General features: G+C 39.2%; 2 protein-coding genes across 3 annotated transcripts in view; one reads left to right on the forward strand and one right to left on the reverse strand.

Annotated features, from left to right (window-relative positions):
- Positions 1 to 13,979, reverse strand: part of Rpgrip1l (RPGRIP1 like) — a 100,709-nt gene extending 86,730 nt beyond the window's left edge. For both annotated transcript variants that reach the window (XM_055620925.1, XM_055620924.1), the window contains exons 1-5: positions 13,935 to 13,979; positions 11,113 to 11,204; positions 8,974 to 9,118; positions 6,016 to 6,314; positions 1,370 to 1,472 (exon numbers count right to left, since the gene is read on the reverse strand). In XM_055620925.1, coding sequence (XP_055476900.1) covers positions 1,370 to 1,472; positions 6,016 to 6,314; positions 8,974 to 9,118; positions 11,113 to 11,197 — 632 coding nt within the window. In that variant the 5' untranslated portion in view covers positions 11,198 to 11,204; positions 13,935 to 13,979. The remainder of the gene's footprint in view (positions 1 to 1,369; positions 1,473 to 6,015; positions 6,315 to 8,973; positions 9,119 to 11,112; positions 11,205 to 13,934) is intronic.
- Positions 13,980 to 14,258: 279 nt separating this feature from the next.
- The window catches only part of Fto (FTO alpha-ketoglutarate dependent dioxygenase), a 342,843-nt gene continuing 334,665 nt past the window's right edge, over positions 14,259 to 22,436 (forward strand). Inside the window, exon 1 of the mRNA XM_055621049.1 lies at positions 14,259 to 14,333. Coding sequence (XP_055477024.1) covers positions 14,289 to 14,333 — 45 coding nt within the window. The 5' untranslated portion in view covers positions 14,259 to 14,288. The remainder of the gene's footprint in view (positions 14,334 to 22,436) is intronic.

Raw genomic sequence — 22,436 nt, forward strand, 5'->3', positions numbered from 1 at the left:
TTTAAGAAGTGGCTTTATAGTGAAATAGCAATAGATCCAATTTGATGACTTGGACTTATACCTGGGACAATTCAAGAGATAGTCTTTTAGAAGATACTGCCATAGGCAATAGATTGGACTGTGGTTGAATTTAGCTATGTATGTACTGATTATCTACTGGATACTTTACAATATAATTTATATGCCTGTTCTTTTATATGTGCACAGTTGCCATATCACCCAATTAATACTTCAGAAAATAAGGCATGAACTGTGCAAACCTAACTAAGGTCTCTAGCATGCATCTATCTCTTCCTTGTCTGGCAGCATCCCAGTACAGAGAGCCTTGAGAAACTGCTATGAGCCCTGTCTTTTCACTTGATTATCTAAAAATGAGAAAAAATATTTAGTCTTTTTATTTCCTTACAAGTTAACTGTTAGTGTGATTGGTATTTAAAACACTGAAAAGAAAACATTCAAATCTATAACATACTATTCTTCATCAATGCTCTAAGGTTGATATTCTTAGTGTAATGATTTCTTTCCTTATTCTGTGTTCTGATGATCTACATAAAAGCTTATGAATAAGTTCATTTGCACAACTCACAGACACTGTAACCACCAGGTACTAGAAATGAACTAGAAAAAATATGAATGTGGCAGAAGTAACTTTTTGAAATCATAACATGATGAAGAATTCAACTCTCACAGAACCATAACAAAACAAGAGCTGAAATCTACGTGTATTAGATACCCCTAGACTTCCAAGCTGTTCCTATCAATGGCACTCTCCTCCCCAAAAGGATTGAGTCAGAATCTAAAAATATTACCTGCAACTTTATGGGAATGAAAATGTTGTCTTTAAGCTGGGTGATGTTGGTGCACACCTTTGCATCCAGCACTTTGGAGGCAGAGGCAAGCAGATCTCTAAGTTCAAGGCCAGCCCGGTCTACAGTGAATTGCAGAACAGCCAGCGCTACATAATGAGACTATTTATCAAAAACAAAACAAAAGCAAAACATAACAAAACAAAAACCCAAAAAAAGACCCCAAACAACCAAAACAAAACAAAAGAAAGAAAGAACTTTGTCAACATTGTCTCTAAAGCTGAGAATACTTAAAGTGACTAGACTTCAGACCATTCCTTTGTTGGTAAAAATTAACATAAACCCTGCTATCAATGTAGCCAGGTAAGACTATCTACTCCCCTTATTTTACTGAGAAGATGTCATATATTACTTGTTATTACTTGATAGAACAATCTGTCTTTTAGCAAACCAAATAATTTATACACACACAGAATCTGTTTACAATGAAGAAGAAGGAGTGCTCAAAATAAGACATAATCAATAGCCAAAGTTCTAAAATTAACATGAAAAAGAATACATACAAATTTCTTATTTCTCCTCTGGCTTCTTCAAGTAAACTACTGCCATACTTTGTGAGTGTGGGTTGTACAGTTTCTGCTTCATCTATATTTTGGAATCTTATACCTAAAAATAAAGTAGTAAAATATATGGGAAGGAAGTTAGAAAAAGAGAGATATTTGCTGAAAGTATATTTATAATAAACATTAGGTTACATGTATTATTACAACAGAGCAATAGAAGTGCAAGCTAAGGGGACCTTAGCCCTCAGCCACCAGCATGTAGTATGTGAAACATAGCAAATGCACTGCCCACTGAACAATCTTGCTAAAGAAACTGCCTAGAAATAATTTGATACATTTTTGGGACTTAGAACTTTTTCCCCAGTTTCTGAAAGAATCACCATTTTTAATTCAGGGATTTAGAGTAAAAACTAAATTATGAAGGAAAAAATTCAACCTTGTGTAAAACCAAATACTACTGTTATACTGAAAGGACTTAGAAATAGAATAACTTCATAACTACATCCTGCTATATCCATAGATCAGTGCCTTGCTCAGCTATTATCAGAGAAGCTTCCTCCTGTAGCAGATGGGAACAAATACAGACTCTGAGCCAGACAACATGCAAAGAGAGAGTGCTTGGAGCAGTCAGTGCATATGACACAGCACATGTGCGGAAGTCAGAGGACAGTTCACAGGTCACTTATCTACACGGATCTTGCTGACTGACTGCAGGTCGCCAGGCTTGGGGCCAGGCCCTTTTTAGTGTTTTTGATAATGGTCTTTTATATTTAATCATAAACATCCCTTGAGCTTACATCCTTAATTTAGGTCATCTTCTTTTGATTAGTCAACCTCAATAAGAAACCTGTATTTTAAAAAATCTAATTTGAGAGTGAATCATCAATAAAACTTCTTAAAATAAAGTCGTATCCTCAAGTATTTTCTAGTAAAAATAGTTACCCGTGCCATATATGGTGGTATATCCTTTCTGCCTCACATAATTGGGAGGTTGAGGCAGGCAGACTGTTTGAGCACAAAAGTTTGAGCCAGCCTGGGCAATGAAAGGAGACATTCATCTTAAAGAGTAACAAAACAAAACAAAACAAAACAAAACAAAACAAAACAAAAGTATATGAAGTTTGACGAGGACAGTCCACTTGTTAAAAGTTAGATATACTTCTAATTATGTATGCCTTTTTATATTTCTAGAATCAATAGAGTTTAAAGTGCAACAAATGATGCAGACTTTAAAGGAGATTAGGTCCAAGACTGGTGCAGAAAACAATTCTCTATAGAAAAGTTTTAACTATTTCAAAACGAGAAGTTTCATTATTTTTAAGAGTATAAATGAAGACAGATGGAGCCCTCGCTCACTCGTCCTGATACACTCATTATTTACTGCTGTAACGCTCACTGTAGAATAGGAAAGGCTCTGCCTAAAACAGTCACAGTCTTCACTGTGCTATTATTGGCCAATTATACACATGGCTATAATACTAACTTTTTTTTAAGATTTATTTTTTTAGTATATATACAATGTTTTGTGTGTATGTACACCTGCTGGCCAAAAGAGAGCATGAGGTCTCATTATAGATGGTTATGAGCCACCAGGTAATTCCTGGGAATTGAACTCAGGACCTCTGGAAGAGCAGTCAGTGCTCCTAACCACTGAACTATCTTTCCAGCCCCCTATAATACTAACTCTTAAGCTTTTCCTACACAATCATGAGAAAATTCAAAATTAGCAGTGAAGTTAAAAAACAAAACTCAAAAATATATGTAAAAATTTGGCCACATTGTCATTAACTAGTTAACTGTGGCCATTATGTTTTTACTAATGGTTATTACATATTCTTTTCGGTTTTGAGATGACTGACTATTCTAGGATGGCTCTAAATTCCATATCTCTTGTCTTAGTCTTTTAAAGGGTAATTTATCATTATCACCATCACTATCAGCTTCTGTGTAAAATGCCCATATTTGCCGTGTGTATATCTGTGTACCATGTGCATCATGGTGCCCACAGAGGCCAGAGTAGGGTGTCAGATACTCTGGAACTGAAGCTATGGACAGTTGTGAGCTGTCACGTGGGTGCTGGGAACAGAACTCAGGAAGGCCAGCCAGTGCTCTTAACCAACAAGTCTTCTCCCCAGCCACGTGCCTCAGTCTTCTAAGTATTAGGTACTAGATTACAGGCTTGTACCATGCCTGGGCATTAACAGTTGCATTTTATTTTATTTTTTAAATTATTTTTTATTAATTACAATTTATTCATTTTGTTTCTAAGCTGTAGGCCCCTCCCTTGTACCCTTCCAATCCCTCCCTTCCTCCCTCTTCTCCTCCCATGGTCCTCCCTGAGTCCACTGATAGACACAGTCTTCCTCCCCTTCCATCTGACCCTAGCCTATCAGGTCTCATCAGGACTGGCTGCACTGTCTTCCTCTGTGGCCTGATAAGGCTGCACCTCCCTCAGGGGGAGGTGATCAAAGAGTTAGCCACTGAGTTCATGTCAGAGACAGTCCCTGTTCCCCTTACTAGGGTACCCACTTGGACACTGAGCTGCCATGGGCTACATCTGTGTAGGGGTTCTAAGTCATCTCCATGCATAGTCTTTGGCTGGAGTATCAGTCTCAGAAAAGAACCCTGTGCCCAGATCTTTTGGTTCTGTTGCTCTCCTTGCGTTCCTGTCCCCTCCAGGTCTTTCTATCTCCCCCTTCTTTCATAAGATTCCCTGCACTCTGTCCAAAGTTTAGCTATGAGTCTCAGCATCTGCTTTGATACCCTGCAGGATAGTCTTTCAGAGGCCCTCTCTGAGAGTCTCTCAGAGCCCTATGGAAGGCTCCTGTGCTGTTCCCTGTTTTCTCCTTCTTCTGATGTCCATCCCACTTAATGGCTGCATTTTAAAGCATATGTATTTTATAAAAGTTTTTGTTTCAGTGGTTCTTCACAGTAAGAACTATGTCTACTTAATGTCAGTCACACTTGAGCCAATGTGTGCCATCATTCATTCCATGGTGCAAACACAGAGTGATGCTGTTCCCACAGTAGTTTTAGAGTAGAAGTCTCCTATGGTTAGAGGGAGTCTGAGGTTCAGCCTCACCCCCTCCCACAACCCAAAACAGTCCTGAAAAATTGGGCCCATCTTCCAGTCTCAAAAGGCAGCCTTGAAGAATGCACTACACCCTTAAGAGTAACTTGGGTAATGACACCTCAGATTTACTCTTAAACCATGATTAAGAATTCACTACCATTTACCACAATGTGTCATTTCTGTGTTCCAGACTCTACAAACAGGGAAGCAATTCTGAATATGAAAGAGAGTACAAATACAAGAAGATATTTAAGTTTGTAGGTTAGGTTTTAAAGACTGATGCTCTATGGGTCATTTTAAAAACAAGTATTTTTTTAATAGAGGGGAGTGATGCTGATCTCTTTGATTTGAACAGTAATTTAACCCAAATAGCTTGCCATATCAACTTAAAAGTATGGGCATTACTTTTACTTAGAATAAAAGACTGGGCCATCCTTCCATATTACCTCATCCACTTACATTTTTAGATGACACAACTAAGTTTCAGAGAGGGTGTGACTTCTTAGTGGAATGTCCCCAAGTCGAGAAGCCCTGCTTTCCTTCTTATCTAATCCAAAATTATTATTATTCCATTTTATAGATGGGGAAAATGAGGCTGAGAGGTCAAGGGCTGACTTCCATATAAAAAGGAGACTTCACAGCAGAGTGTGCTTTCTGATTTATAATTCGCTGTGCTCACTTTGATTATACCCAAAGGCTACCGCAATCTCACAGAGCTGGCAACAGCTAAGCCCTTTCATCCTGCAGCTGCCTCCTGTCCGTGTGGAGGCCGTACTGACTTCAAAGGCACACTATCTAGGGAAGAGACAGTGTTAACATTTTGCTTTGGAAAAGAAAACTACAACATTTTTTTCCCTCCTTCTGTTCATATGGTGTTTCCTCTTTCCTCAATGAATTATAACTAAAGGCTTACATCATTTTTTAAAATATTACAAAAGATGTTGGATATTTCTGTGAAGCATATTCCTAATAAAAATCAGCTAGAGCTAACAGTTTATTTCCTTCTTTAGAAGCAGCAGTTTAAAAAAGTGACTTAAGATATTTACGTACTTTCAGTTTCATTTTAATAAGTTCTTCTGAGGGTAGGAGGAATTGGGGCTTGATGCCTAAATTAGTTTGTTCTATGCAATTGCTTTGTAATATAGGAAGGCTTTTCAACATTTTTTCAGTGTGAAGAAACTGATGCCATAATTGTTTAAGAGAAGGAAGAGATCTTTATAAGCACTGGCTCCAGTACCTTTTTACATGTAATGGAAACCTCAAATCCACAGAGAAGATCTGTCCTTGTTCACCAGCTACAGAGTGCAGGGCTAAGAACCACATTCAACACAATCTCAATTGCTTCATTTCATTTATGCCTACTAGAACAGTTGTTGTTTTACTGAATAAATTGGAGTGACCTAGTGATTCCTGAATAAATGCACCCTTGTTATAGCATTATGATCTTACAAAAAGCAAGCCTCAAACTGTTTTTAACCTCCTTTGAAAACATGCAAAAGCATGAATAAGAAACAAAACTGTATCAAAAGGAAATGGGCTCAGACTTAAGTCCAGTGTTTGGTGAATGTTTTACCTTTCCCGGGGCACTCCTGCAAGCCTGCACTCGAGCTTGCTTTCCTGCGGCCAGTGTTAATGCGAGCCTGTACACGACTGTACGAGCTTTGCCTGTGTCCCTGGACTTGGAGCTGCTGTTTGGCTGATATTAGCCTGTTTTTGAGAACTTCATTTTGTCTTTCAAGCTCATGAACTTTTTCTTGCAGCTGCTCAATCATTTCTTCCATTTCCACATCTCGTCCCAGCCGCTTGGGGCCGCCACCAACCCGCTCATATCTTTTCTTGTCATTAACTAGCCGTATTAACTTGGTGGCCATTCTAGGGAAATAATAAAAAGATGAAAAGGAATGTGAGAAGTCAGCATAAAATGCATTCTGTTGAAAGGAACATAATCACTGTGAAGACTTCAGTGCAGAACCTGAATAATAAATTTCAGGTTTTGATGTAACTATTACTGCCTGTGAAGAATCCTTTGATGATAATTGAAACCACTGGGCAACAATCTGCTTTATAGCACTGACAAATAGCAGTTTCCTAAGGCTTATCATTTAAGGTTAGTAAAGAGAGGACACATATTTACCCCATATGTTCCAGAAATGCAATTTTTAACGCATGACCTTATATAGGAACACTGGATGCACTTAAATGTAGTCACAGAGTATGGATGTGGTGGGCCGTGTCTACAACCCACAATGAGTCAGAACTTTCGAAAAGTGAGCCAAAATTATGCAGATTTAAGAAGTTTAGTATATTTCTATAGGATTAAGACAAGGAAAACACATAAAAACGATAGATTCATGGAGGTACACATGTAAAATCAAATGGAAATTTCAAAAGAAACCAAAATGTTGGTTAGTTCTCAACAAATGCTTGTGTTTCATATCAGAAAATACTTATATGCAAGAAATATTATTTTAATGATATTTAAAAATTTTAACATAAATTGTTCTACTGACATTCCAGGAACCTTTCAAGTTTTGATAAAAACTGGTCAGACAGAACAAAAGACAGAATGGGCACATGGGGGTGATGTAATATACACTCATGGAAAACACGCCTGACAGTGAATGGAAAAATCTTGGCAGGACAAGAAAGAAAAGGTGGCTTTGATGAGAGACACAAGTTCAAGACTTTACAAAATTGGTCGCACATCTTCAATAGCTGATTCTAGTTTATAGTGAATCTATTTTTATAAAGACCCAGACAGGAGATTGGAAATAAAAACACACTACATTTTTCTTTAAGTGGGGTTTGCTTTATTTTACCATGGTTATGGACAGAAGCTTTTACTTAAGGGAACAAAAGTGAAATAAAAAAAAAACCCTTAATAGTTTTGGGATGTCATAGAACAACATTTTCTCTCTGAGCAGAGTCTTCTGTAAATGCGGTAGTAATACATGTCTATCTACACTTCTGGCTCCGCGGCTGCAGCGTGTGGCATCAGGGAGAGCTATGCATAACATAATCAGTTAAGATTGTTTTCTCTTTCCCTGGAGGCACATCCACTAAGCGTGCTTTATAAGGGATATTGGATAATAAAAACCAAGATCCAAGAGTACCACAAACATCCTAGTAAAATAATCAGTGGATTACTTCCTTTTCCACCTAGTCTAGTAGAAGCTCTATCATTGGGAAATCTGACCAGGTATCATCATGCAGCAAAACCACACTCTACCTTGCCCAGAGTTTAGAGTCCTGAGCCCTACTCAATGTCTTTGCCATAAAATAAGATATTCATTCAAATGAGAAGTCACTTAAGTATTTGAATACTTGTTAGAGGAAGATTAACATTTAGAAAAATAGACTGCATTAAAAAGAAAGGTACAGACTTAACATAAAATCAGTCACCCAAAGAATGAGAAATGATTTTTAACAGAAAAGATGCTATTGAATTGTAAGTCATGTGGTAAGGTTTGAGTACTTACTTTAAAAGGCAACTTATAAAATTCACATTTATACAAAAGGTAATACTAACTCACACAGAGTGAGTTCTAGGACAGCCAAGGCTACACGGACAAACCCTGTCTCAAAAACCAAAAAGGAAAAAAAGAAAAAAAACATAGGTGGTCACAGACTTCACATCTCATTTTGTCTAATGGACCTAAGTGTCCTATTCATCAGAAATGAATCAAGCACATCTTAAAAATAGCATTTTCTATGTGTCAAAACAAACTCAAAGTAAAAGGCTTGCACTGCCCTGGCTGGCGGGTTTGAAAGCTCAGTCTGGGGGTTAGAAAGTAAAATGGAATCACTTCTGTAGGTTAAATTCTAAGCACTTAAGCTTAGCCATCTTCTCCCTTCAGTGGCCTTTGACCCTGGAGCAGGACTATGACTAGAGATTCATATGCACTCTTTTGTCTCCAATGCTAGGCACTCAAATGATGGGCACAGCTTATATGAGTGTAAAAGATTTAAAGAGAAACTACTATGAAAACACCATTCCTGCATACATTTTTCACATGTCCTCCAAAAGTGACAATATGCTTTTTTCAGAAACACTAGAGCCTATTTGAAATAAATATAGAGCCAAGACTAATCTAAGTGAAGTTAAGCATGACCCAGATATAAGTGATGTTTTCATTAGTAAATCCCAAATCATGAGGGAACACACATTCTAACAAGTTGGAATAGTTAATTACTTTTTAAACTTTCATGACAATTAAAAAAACAGATGCTTGAATATCTGCTTATTAAGTCATAAATATTAACCCAAGGGTTATTTATAGATCTAATACACTCATGGCACTCAGCTATTAGCTGTGTTCTTTCAAATAGTAACTTCAGACATAATAAACACAATCCTTTTGGTTTATTATTCTACTTTGTAAGATTTTCCATTTTTAAAAAATTCTATTTATTTATAACCTGCCTGTTCCAGAAAAGATTGAAGGTGGAGCTTTCAATTAAGTTTATACAAATCTATATCCTTCCAACTTTACAGAGCTAAGGAAAAAGGCTAAAAGCTTTTTATCATAACCTTTTAATTTTATCCTCTTGCTTGCGGGCATGCTGTTTAAGTAAAATGTTCTCATCATGCAAACGCAAAAATCTGTCTTCCAGGTCCTCCCGGCTGACACGTGACACTGCCTGGCGAGCCTTCATTGTTCGTGCAGTTGAGGTTTCTGAAAAATGCCAAGGTAATTAATTGTAGCATCACTTAAAATAGTCTCTAAAAACGGCTGTTGATGTTAAAATAAGCTCTTAAGCATTCCCACTTTGCATCTTTTTTACTTTTCCTATATTTTTTTTTGTTTTGGTTTTATGAAACAGGGTTTCACATAGTAGAGGTTAACTTCCAGCTTGCTATGTGGCCGGGACAATCTGATATTCTAGTCCTCCTGCCTCTACTTTTCAAGTGTTGGGATTGCAGTCAGGCAGCATCATACTCAAATTTCTCTCCTTTTTACCTACAAATTAAATCGTTTTTCTTTAGGAAATGTTAGAGCATTGTTCATGTCAATGATCTCGGGTGAGACTAAGCATCTTTGTTAGATGCTTTATGTATAGTATTAGAGATCTGAACAGCTTTATTCACTAGCATGGGCTTAATCACTTTTTCAGACTATAGCAGGGAATGGAGTCAGAAGTCTAATAGGAATTAGAATTCATATTCTGCGAGATGGAAAGCCTCATAGTTAGAAAGACAGGCTGCCTAGTCTGAGAACACAGCTCATACAGTATATAGCACTTGCCTAGCATGTGCAAGGTTCATCCACTAACATGGCAGCAAAAAGAAGGCTTTGTATCTACAAATATATATTGAAGTGTATTTTTTTACAGAGGAAAAAAACCGGAACAATTCAGTGAACATAACAGGAATTTTTATTTGAGCTAGGAAGCTAAGATATAGAAAAATAAATAAATCCCCTAAAAAAACAAAAACAAAAACAAAAACAAAACACCCAAACCTGTGATTTCAAAGTTTTACAGATCATTTCTCTTTAAGCTATTTACTACATTGAAAATTAATTTTTTGATCTGATATAGTAGCATATACTTTTAATCCCAGACAAAGGCAGGCAGAGATCTGTGAGTTCCAAGGCCAGCCTGGTCTACACAGTGGGTTCCAGGCTAGTCAAAGATACATAGTAAGACACTGCCTCAAAACAAAACAAAACAAAACAAAACAAAACAAAACAAAACAAAACAAAACAAAACAAAACCCAATATACCTCTTTAACTTTTAAGTATATAAACATATTTAAATTTTAATCAGACTTAAAGACCGAGGGTGGCTACTGATGATAAGAATTGGATTTACACAATGCCAAAACCCAATAGTTTTAATTTTAGTATCTGATACTGGTTCCATGATCTAAATCAAAGCCAAAACATCCTTCCTTTCAATAACACATATGGTCAATATGTTCTAAATGAACAATACACTTAATACCTTTCTAAGGTAGCTAAGTCTGGCCATTGACACTGTTATGATCAAAAGGTGTACAGAGAGTCCTTAGGACACATTTTGAGCCTCCAGCCTCCTCCAAGTAAGGTTTAGTGGCTTAGAAGCTTGACCAGCATTGTCACAAACAGGAACCTGGCTCTGCTGTCTATGTTGTTCTTTACAGCAGTACTTTACTTTCTCAGTTGAAAGTACTCCTCAGCTGTACGGGAACAACGAAATGATAAAAGGATAAAGAAAGCCTTTAATGTGTATTAACGTGATTGAAAACTCACTATCACTTGCATAAACAGGCCATTTTGAGATACTCTACTTGAAAGGCAAAAATTTTAAAATATGGTATTTCCTCCCATATAAAATTTAAACATGAAGAAGTGTTTTAATGGTGAATGTGATTTAAACCAGGCAATTCGGTTTGGAGGCCTGATACTCTATGCAGTTTCTACTGATGTGTGGAATTTTAAAAAGATGATTTATAACAACTCTTTATCAGAACAGAGGGGGATCTTGCATTGCTATGAGCTGTTGATAATTGATGCATGCAGTAAAATACCATATGTGTTTTAAACTCTCCATCTTGTTTAGTCCAATCAAGAACTATATAGTTACTTAAATGCCTGGGTTTGTATGACTATCAGAAATACTTTAAATTAAAAGTAAAGAAATTACTGATCAAAGTTCATAACTGTAATAAATAACAGGTGGCCATACCTTGTAACCCTCCAACTCCAAAGAGGTTTAGACCTATATCTTTCACTGGCAGGTCTCCTGCCGTCTCATCACTTGGGCCAGACATGGTCTATCTGTGGAGAAAAGAGAATTCAAAAAACTCTGTCTAAGTTATTGCATTAACTATGCACTGGAATGAGCCAAATAAAGAGGATAGGAAACTAGAACTTTAATGGACATGTTATTGCCCACATGTGCTGCTTGAGCAAGATGAAAGCTCCTATTTTAGAAGGAACACTGCATCTAATCATGAAGACTGTCTTCATTCTGCAGTGTTATTTCCTACAGTTTTCTGAGGAAATGAGGTAATTTCCTAAATGCTTCCTTTTCTTATTTATCTATCTGAAACAAAAACAAACCTTTCCAAATTTAAGAAATACTTCTAGTCCCACACCTTTCCTTAAAGAAAGCATGAATTCTGGGGAAAAAAAACCCCAAACCACAACTCAGGTCATGTACTCGATTGAGTCAAATAGTTTGTTTTACCATCTGATAGTTGGTCAAGTCCTTACATTTACTTAAGTTTAAAAATAGAACAAAGTATACCCATCTCATTGTTATTCTGAAAGCAAGAGAGATTACAAACTAAAGGCATTCAGCAAATGTGTTGGGGGTGTCAAGAGTTTAAAAGTGCCAGCTGTCTGCACACTGTGCAAAGGAATGGTTCCTCTCAAGCTCTGCGTAGGAGGCTGCATATATTCACTTCTGTCACACCCCTCCCCCTTTTGTTACTTCATGGAGATTCCAGGATTAGCTACCTCAACATACTGTCTTCTCTTGCTTACTCTAGAACTTTTAGAGACACAACATAGTAACTTGGTATTATATGTGGATATGAATATACAGTATATAGTAAGCAAATAGATAAGTACATTCTCTATTTTCATTTTGACCTTCCTAGAAAGTTAGATGTAAACTGTTAGTGAAATATCCTTGTAAGCAAGACCCTTTCAAGTTCTAGAATGCTGGTTGTAGAATGTGAAGACCAAGAAAGTAGAAAGCTTACTCATCTAATTCACCTGTCCCAGAAGCTGGCATGGAGTGTGACACACTCAGCAGTATTTCCTAAACAGACACTTGAATGGGGAAAGGCAGCTCCTGGATTTTGGTGTCTGAAATCAAGACTTGGCACTGAAGGCCCTACAGAGATGTGTGTGGAGAGGATTTCTTGGAGAGAGGCTCCAGAACTTTGATCAGGACTCCCAGTCGACTAAGAAGCACGGTCAGGGAAACTTTCTCAGAGGATGACTGCAGAAGACGACACTAACACACCATGCTTACAGTGTGTACGCACAGTGGCTACTCAAATGGCTCCTGACGTACAAACAAAAGCTAAGACAAACTAGCTCAACTGCTCAAGGTCATCTATCCAGGAAGGAGTTGTTCGATGATATTTTTGGTTATCACACCTGAGAAGCAGATAGTACTGGCATGTAGCGGGTGATGCCAACAATGAAGTACAGGATCTATGTATAATGATGAATTTTTTGGCCCTGCGCATGCATGTTGCATGGCCTCACAATCCTACTGTGATTTCCTCCTCCTTGCTCTCTCTACTCCACTTACACTGTCTTCCACTTTCCTCATGTCCAGCACACTTATCTTCCCCCGAGGGCTCTTGCATTAGCTCTCTCTTCACACTTCAGAGCTACAGCCAATGGTCACTTCCTTAGACAAAGTTTCTCTTACTATTCCGTGTTAGTTTTCTTCCCAGTTTCTAACTTTTCTTTTTCAAGGGAAACCTATGCATTCTAGACTGACCTCAAATTCACCAAGAGCACTAAGCACACTGGCCTCAAATTCCCTGTTTTTTTTTTTTTTTTAAAGAAAGGATCTACGTAAACTTGGATGGCCTGAAATTCAGATCTACCTGCCTCTACTTCCTGAGTCTTAGGGTTAAAGTGGAGTGCCACCATGCCCTGTGTAAACCATGGATTTGTCCTGAGTGTGCCATCAAACCCAGCTATGGCTTATTTCTTACAGCAATAACCTCTGTCATTATCCCAGAGTTGTTTAGTAATACATTGTCTTAGAAATTATTTTTAGTTTATATTTTCACATCTTTGTTTCTTGCTCATATCTGTCCCTTACTCTCAAACACCCCCCACCCCCATCTCTCTAGCTTCTTCTCACTGGTCCCCTTCCTTGCTAAAATAGTTCCCTTCTGATATGTGCTGTCAATGCTACCATTTATTGAAAGAATAAATGAATTCCAGGCACTGAGTTTGAACAAAGTCTTTGCCTATAATAGCTTTAACAGACCATGGGAGTAGTCACATGAACAACAGTAATAAAGAAAGATAGGCCGCTAGGCACTGACTGTGGAACTTGAGGCAAGACCTGTTAAGTAAATCTGAGAACTGCATGGACTAAAAAGCTACTTCAAGTTCTGCCTGGGGGACATAGGATGACCCTGTTTTTTTAAAAAAAAAAAACTAACAACCACCGTCAGCTGCAGCAGCAACAACAGTAACAAGCCCGGGGGGTGGGGTGGGGGGGGGAGGCTCAGGTTCTACCATTCGATCCCAAATCCTAGGAAATAAGAGTGAACTGTGACTGTGACCTTCGAGTCGTTGGATTTAAACAGGGTTGCCAATTCTTATCAGCTAGGTTTCTGGCTGGGCAGGCGGTCAGGGCGAACTACGATGTAGGCCTGAGTATGTGGAGGTGTGTCGGAATGGACTGTTTACCACGCAAGAATCCCAGGCCTTTCCCGGGCTTCGGAGCGGACTCCAGGCCCTCAGCTGTGAGGCAGAGGAAGGGCCCGATAACCTACTTCTGCCCCCACCTCACAGGGTACTCACCTCTGCGCTCGCCCTCAGCTAGCTACCGTTGCTATAGCGCCCAAGGCACAAGCCTCCACAGGCCCCAGAGGAGCACGGGAAAACATAGCAAGTCCCGTTATCCACTGGGAAATGTAGTTCTCCCTGAGTTCCGCTGTACTACATTAGCCTAGCTGGCTGACTTGAGAGATTCGGCTCCGAATCCCAAGGAGTTCTCGGGAGTCTCGCGGAGCATCCTGGGAGAGGTAGTTTTTCCGGGCTTTAGAGAGAATGGCGCCAGGCGGGAGAGGGCCGCTGAGAGAACTACACACAGGAGGCGGGGTCCAGGGGGAGGAGGGACGCGGCCCACCGTGGCGAAGGCGGTTTAGTAGCAGCATGAAGCGCGCCCAGACCGCGGAGGAACGAGAGCGCGAAGCTAAGGTATGCGGGGCTCCAGCCATCTGGGACTGTGCGTTAGTCCGGGGCTAGAGGCAAGGAAGCCCTAGACCCGCTGGGGTGGTGAGCGGATGCTCGGCGTTAATCCAAGGGATGACAGGGCCTTGTTTGCAAGAGACCTGCAAAAGTGGTGTGTGTGAGTGAGTGAGTGTGTGTGTGTGTGTGTGTGTGTGTGTGTGGTGTATGTATGCGCGCGCACGTCTGTGCTGTAGATTTGTATTGCTCTGGATGCAGATCTAATATAGTTCGACTTGGTTAGAAATGAAAAGCTGGACAGTCATGTCCGTGTCCTGCTTTTGTACCTATTCCTTGGCTCTATTGTAGCCACTCTCGTGCCTCCGTTTACCAGATGGCACGATCATACCACCTGTGCTTTCTCAGCCAGAGAGCAGCTGAGCTACAGAAACTGTATGGTGACCTGTATTTATTCGGAACATTGTCTCAAGGCCAGGTGACTTGTCTGCGAGGTCACCACATCGAATATCCTCTACGTAGCTTCTGTGGATAGTACATTCCTCGTCAGCTTTCTGACATTACACGGGATGACAGTAATAACAACAATAGTGACTTACTTATTTACACCAATTTTTGTATCAGACACCCACATGAAATGCATAATAATTACTTCATATTATTGTTCCAGATGGCAAGATCGATATTACACAGGTAGAGTATAAACAGTTTATTTTGAAGGTGAGGAATGGAAGCTCAGTGTTTTCTTTCCTCTCATTTCCAAAGTTGGGATCTATTGATTTATCCTAATGTGTCAGCATTCAGTCTACTCTTCATTTCTATTACCTTGGATGAAACTACCGCAGTCTCTTAAGTGGACTGCCACAACAGCTTCCTTATTGGACTATATTCACGCTCTATATTATATCTTGTGTGTCATCCTTCTTCCCCATCATATGATCCTTCTCCACATTCTAGAGAGTGATTTTTCTTTTTAAAATTTAAATCTAGTTATGACCCATTGGCATGACCCACCTGTTTACAAGTCTGTCAAAGGCTTCTGCTAGTTAGGGTAAATACAAAGCTTCACACAGCCTGAAAAATCTTGCATGGTTGGGGTTCACTGTGCTTCTACTTGCGGTGTACACAACAGACTCTGTGCATCTCAAAACTCCCTCTTGTCTGTAGTTCATTTGGTCAAAGGCCTTTAGACATGCAGTTTGGTGCTTATTCTGTTCTAGGGAAATATTGGCAGTGAGGATCGGTGGGACATAAAACAGGTACAGTTCTTGCTAGAATTTTGTCTTGCAAGAGTCTGTCTTAAGTCAGTAAACCTAAAGATTAAAATTTTGAATTTGTTATGTAATGGCCTTAATTATATATTTTACAGATGTGGAAACAGTCTGGCAGAAGTTGTCCCTTGTACAGGGCCATTTGTTTTCTAGGTGGGATAGGGATCAGTCAGGCCCTATGCCTTTATAATCTCCTAGCTCTTGTTTCCATTTCTGAAGAGCAAGTTGCTGTTTAAGATTTCTTTGATTTTTTTTTTTTTTTTAATCAATCAGGTCATTGAAATATTGGCTGAAATAAAGCACACGGAGCTGTTTTAAGTCTTAGTGTCCAAGTAAACATGAATGACTATTTCTCATTCTGTTTAGCCGAATTGAGGTATAATTTATATAATATGTTGTAATTATTTAATGTGTACAGTTTTGAAATTTTTGACAGTATATATGTATATATATGTATATATATATATGCAAAATGTCCCAGTAGCATAGAGAACATTTCTATCCCTTTAAAAAATTATTTTGTTTCCGCCAGTTTCTTCCTTTATTTTCACCCCCAGGCAGTCACTGTGATCAGTCACTATTGTAGAATCTATTTTCTAGAATTTCTTATGTAAGCAGAAGCATACACTAAGTCTCCTGGTGTTGTTTTCATTCATCATAATAATTTCTTAGATCTATACATGTTAGTGTAGGTGTTATCAAGTTGTCCCTTTTCTGTTTCTGAGGAGTAGTGCATTTTGTGTGATACCACATTTTGTCTAGCCACACACTTGTTGCCGGGCATTTGGATGATTACAGGTTTGGGGCTATTAAGAAAAAGCTGTGACCAGTCTCCTATCTCTGCTTTTGTTTATACTGGGTAATGTACTGACTGGCAGTTTCCTCAGTAGGCAACCACTAATATTTTCGTTCTCTAGGGTTGCCTTTTATGGAGATTCATGTGAGTGTCTGTGTGTGTCTGTACATATGTATGCAGGTGCGTGTGTGTGTGCGTATGTGAAGATTAAAGGTCTACACTGAGTTTCTTCTCCAATTGCTCTCCACCTTACTTTTGAGACAGGATCTCTCATTGAACCATTTGCTCACTAACTGGGATAGACTTGCTTGCAGCAAGCCCCGGGGATCCTCCTGTCTTCACCTTTCCTGAGCTGGGATTACAGGCATGCACTGAACCTGACTTTTTACATTGGTACCAGAGCTCCAAACTCAGGTCCTTTTGCTTATGTGGCAAGCATGTTGCTGAATGAGCCATCTCTAGCCCTAGAATGTTCTCATATAAATAGAATCATATGATGTGTGACCTTTGTGTTAGGCTGCTTTCACCCAGCATGCATGTTCATACATGTTGAGGTTTATACATCTTGTAGTACTTACCAGTACTTCTCATTACTGAGTCGATGGTATTCCTATATCTGGACACAGTACATTTTATGTATGTTATATATATGTGTGTATGTATGTATGTATGTATGTATGTATGTATGTATTTGCTAGTTTGCTTTCTGTTGCTGTGATAAAACAGCATAAACAAAAGCAACTTGGGGAGGAAAGGGTTTTTCTTGTCTTACACTGTCTTGTGATAATTCCTCATTGAGGAAAACCAAGGCAAGAACTCAAGGCAGGAAGTGAAGCAGAGGCAATGGGGGAACACTGCTTACTGGTTTGCTCCTCATGGCTTGTACAGTTGCCTTTCCGATTCTGTCCAGGACCATGTTGCCCAAGGGTGGCACCACTCATGGTAGGCTGGACCCTCCCATATCTCAATAATTAATCAACCAAGAAAATGTCCCCAATCTGATGGGGCAATTCCTCAATTTAGGTTCCCTCTTCCCAGGTGACTGTAATTTGTGTCAGGGACATTCGATGTTTGGTGAACAATTTGATTCTTTTTGGCAGTCAGAAAGAATGATTCCATGAGCAGTTGAACTTCAGTTGCTGTACGGACAGGATTTTATTTGGCTTATGGGTAGAGGCCTAGTAGTAGAATCGCTAGTCACATTGTAAGACTATGCTTAGTATTTTTCTATACCGGCTGCTCTACCCTATATTTGTCACCAGAGAGTTTGAGGCTGAGAATGTCTTCAAGTTCTTGTCATAGCTTGCTAGTTTGTCTTTTCACTGTAGCCTTCATGGTGAACAGGAGGCAGTTGTTCATTGTGGTCTTGATTTGTAGTTCCCTGTTGACCAATAAAATTGAATATCTTCTTATATACTTAATGAACATGTGTGTATCCTTTTGTGTGTGTGTGTGTGTGTGAGTGTGTGTGTGTGCAAGCACGTGTGGTAAGTGTATATGGGTGTGTTTGCATTCATATGTGGCCATGTATGGTAATGAAGCATGTGTGTGGATGTGCATGTGTGTAGAGGCCCGAGGTAGATGTGGGGAGTCTTCCTTTATAAAATCTCCACCTTTTGATCGAGGTTAGGTTTCTTAGCTGAGGCCAGAAATTGCATATACAGCTAGCTAGTCTGGCTAGCCAGTTTCCTCTGGGGATCACCTGTGCATGCCTCTTTAGCTCCTGGACTAGAGGCGGCCCCCCACTTCTACCTAGCACTTACCTGGTAGTACCTTTCTTATTCACCCCAGCCATCATCTCCCCAGCCCCAAGTGAAATGTGAGTTCACATTTCTTACCCAGTTTTATTGTTATTGTTAGCTTATTAAGTTTTATGAGTTCTTTCTATTTCCTAGATAGATTCATTGCCTTAGCTTCCTAACTAGCTGGGATTACAGTCTTGTGCCAGCATGTTAAACTTTTGAAATATTTGTCCGGAAGTCACAGAAGTTTCTTGTTTGCTTTTTAAACTGACTGCTGTAATTTCTTTAGTAATTATCTTTTGATTCTCCTTTTCTCTTTGTAATAACAGATTATATATTTTTTTCCCCTTGCTGTTCCTTGTACTTTATGTACTTTCCAAATCTGAAGGGAGAATAATATTGGACTAAATATCTGGCTTTTCAGAAACACATTTGTTCACTTTGTGTTGATGTATCAGAGTGCACATATATGTATCCACACATTACAAACAAACTTTTCTTACAGTGGCATGGTCCGGTAGTATTTGGTGGATATATTTGGCCCAAGTTAGACCATTGGCTCTGCCATTTCTTTGCTATTAGAATGGGCATTCAGCGGGGGTGTTGCTCAGTGGTAGAGCTCTTGCCTAGCATGTATGAAGCCCTGGGTTCAATTCTCAGGACTACCAAAAACAAAACAGAAAAATAAATATAGTGGGGATTCATACTCTGGGCCTGTGTTTCTTTAGTCAAAAATTAGTGGCAAGACTGGATGACTCTCTGGGCTGAAGTGAGGCCCCACTGTGTGTTTGCATGTGTGGGGGAGCATGTATGCTACTTGTATGTATGCGTCTGAATGTACACATGTGTGCCCCAGGGGCAAATAGGTATGGTTTTCATGAAGTTTGGTCTTCTCTTTTTCAGGTGATTTGTGTATTATTTTAAGATAATGTAAAACTTACAGAAGAACTGGAAGACTAGAACTTAAAACTCTCTTCTAGGCTTCTTGTATTAATGTGTAGGTTGCTATCTTGCTGTGTCAACTTTTCTGCAGTCCCTCCCAACCTCCATATATACACCTGAACCATTACTGTTATTTAGTATATTTTTTTCTGTGTGCTGGGAATTGAACACAGTATTTTGTACATGCAATGTAACGTCCAGTACTGAATTGCACCCGACACTATTTTCTTTTTAATTAACTGTGACAGTAAAAAGGAGGCATCAGCCCTTTTTACCCCTAGATGATTCAGCATGTCTTTCCTGAAGAACAGGGGCGTCTCATACAGTTGTCAGTTTCAAAGATGTTAATGTCTATGCAATATTCATTTAACCCATTTACTTCCTAGTCCTACTTGCTAATTGTTCTAAGAATATCTACTTTGGCCTTTTTTTTTTCTTTCCAGGTGCCAAATTCAGGATTGGACATGTCTTTTCATTGTCATGTCTCTTTTTCTATAATCTGATTTCCTTTATTGTTGCTTTTTTGGTGGTGCTTGGAATGGAACTGAAAACCTTTATTGTGCCAGGCAAGTGCTCTACTGTTGAACTACAGCCCTAGCCCCTGATCTGTTCTGCTTTTTTTTTTTTTTTAATATTTATTTATTTTGTGTATGTGTCATTCCCCTATAAAATTTGTCTGTTCTGGTTACAGTTGGGATTGAACTCAGGTCTTTAGGCCTGAAGGCAAGCATCTTTATCTGCTGAGACATTTTCCTCGCCCAGCCTTCTGTTAGTCCTTAATATCACTTAAACTAGCTTCTGTCTTGTCTCCATCTTTAAAGGAACCAGCATCTTGTTTATTCATGGAAGATAGTTAATATCAGACCAGTGTGGGGGTAGTGAGTCTTATCATGGTTGACGAGGAATATCTAACTTGGTCTCGGGTGTACACGTCAGGTAACCCCTTCCCTAGGAAGAGCTGGTTAACCTGGTCTGAGAGTTCGTAGAATACCTTTCTGAGGAAGATCTATTTAAGGTGCACCCTTGTGAGAAGCCTGGATCTTCTTTAGAGCCTTTTTAGAAATATTGAAACTATTTTATTAGTTATGGAATTAAAAAAGATTAACTTCAAGGATTCTTATGATGGCCTGCTGTGGATTGCCTTCTTTCTTGAACATTTTAAGTAGAAATAGTGAATTTCTTGTATGTATCTTTATATACTTAACAGTGATGTTGATAATTTTAAATTCCACACATTTCTCCACAAGTGCCTTTCTTTTAACAATTGAGGGGAAATATCTAGATTAAACTACACACACAAATGCATATGATTTAGATGTACACATGTGTATACTGTTAAATCTAGGTTTCATATCTGAGAGGAAACACGTTTGTCTTTCTGGATCTGGCTTAGTTCACTTAACGAAATGATCTCCAGTTTTATCCATTTTCTTGCAGGTGTCATGATTTCCCTTTTCTCTGTGGCTGAATAAAATTCCACTGTGCTTATGAACCATTTTCTTTATCTAGTCATCTCATGATGGGCTTCCAGGCTGGGTCCATTTCACGGCCATTGTAAAGAGTCGGCCATCAATACGAATGTCCAAGTATCTTTGTGGTATGTTTTCTTAGAGACCTTCAGGTATGTCACTGAGTAGTCTAGATGGGTCAACGGGCAGGTCTACTTTTAGCTTGCATCTATCTATCTATCTATCTATCTATCTATCTATCTATCTATCTATCTATCTTTGAGAACTCTCCACACTGAGTTCCAGAGTGACTGTACACGTTCACATTTCTACCAGTGGTGAGTGTGTAAGGTTTCTTGTTTAGATGCACCTGTGGCAGCCAAGGGTGAGATGGAATCTCAGAGCAGTTTTACATTTATTTTCCCAAATGGCTAAGGATGTTGAACAGTTTTTTTTAAATATTAATTTTTATTTTTTAATATTAATCACCGGTTATGTACTTTGTATTTCAGCTGTAGCCCTCTCCCTCATTCCCTCCCAATCCCATCCTCTCTCCCTCATCTCCTCCCTGCCTCTTTTCAAGTTCACTGCTAGGGGAGGTCCTCCTCCCCTTCCATCTGACCCTAGCTTATCAGGTATCTTCAGGACTGGCTGCCATGTCCTCCTCTGTGGCCTAGAAAGGCTGTTCCTTCCTTGGGGGTAAGGGGCAGGTTAAGGAGCCAGTCATTGAGTTCATGTCAGAAATAGTTCCTGTTCCCCTTACTAGGGAAACCCACTTAGATACTGAGCTACAATGGGCTATATCTAAGCAGGGGTTATATCCATACATGGTCCTTGGTTGGCGAAACAGTCTCATAGAGGACCCCCATGCCCTGATACGTTTTGTCCTTGTGGCGCTCCTGTCCTCTACCGGTCATATTAACTCCCCCTTTTATCATATAATTCCTTGCACTCTGCCGAAGGTTTGGTTATGAGTCTCCACATCTGCTTTGATACACTGTTAGGTAGAGACTTTCAGAGGCCCTCTGTGGTAGGCTCCTGTCCTGTTACTTGTTTTCTCCTACTTCCCATATCCAACCCATTTGTCTTTCTAAGTGAGGATTGATCATCTTACTCCGGGTCCTCTTTGATGTTGAACAGTTTTACAAATACTTATTGTCCATTTGTATTTTTTTTTTTTGAGACTTGGTGATGCTTTTCACTGTGCTTTTTAATTTGAGGTTTTTATTTCTAACATTCCTATTTTTATTTGAGAGTCTCATTTTTCTTCCCCTTTTTCACTGTTTTCTTTTTATCCTTTTTACTGATACTCTCACAGTTTTCCTGACTCTTTCCTCTTTGCTGCTGACTGTGAACTTCAAGACTTAGATTGAGTTAGTCTGAAGGTATCACATGCTCTTTGAGCCACTGATCATGTCTAGTAGTTTGAAATCTGCATCTGGCATTGGACCTTTTTCACAATCTTGAATCCAGCAATGGAGTAATGAACTTTTGTAGCAATCCTGTTGCCTTGCTTTTTCATATTTCTTTTGTTTCTATGATCTGTTGGTTTGGATTTCTCTTCTGAGTTTTTTTTTTCTTCTTCTTTTTTTTTTTTTTTTGTGTGTGGCAGTGTTGAGGGTATTATTGAATAGTCTAGTCCTGAGAACTAATCCTCAGGACTCCTGAGAACAGAGGAAACTGTAGCAACATCAGAAAGCCAGACATAATGCAGAAATACACTACAGTCAGTCACAACCCACAGATACGTTACCAGTGACCATCAGACAGAAATGACTGCAGTGCTCTGTGAGTTCAAGAGTGAGTATAGAAGGAGCAGCCAGATGAGGTAAAGGAAGGAGACAGTGAGGGAGAAATAGAAGTGAAGTTAAACTAAATGAAAGAGTAGTTATGGGAAGGAGGAGGAAAAACAGGAG

Source organism: Psammomys obesus, unplaced genomic scaffold (genome assembly GCF_907164565.1).
Source record: "Psammomys obesus unplaced genomic scaffold, mPsaObe1.curated_primary_1811, whole genome shotgun sequence".
NCBI lineage: Eukaryota > Metazoa > Chordata > Mammalia > Rodentia > Muridae > Psammomys > Psammomys obesus.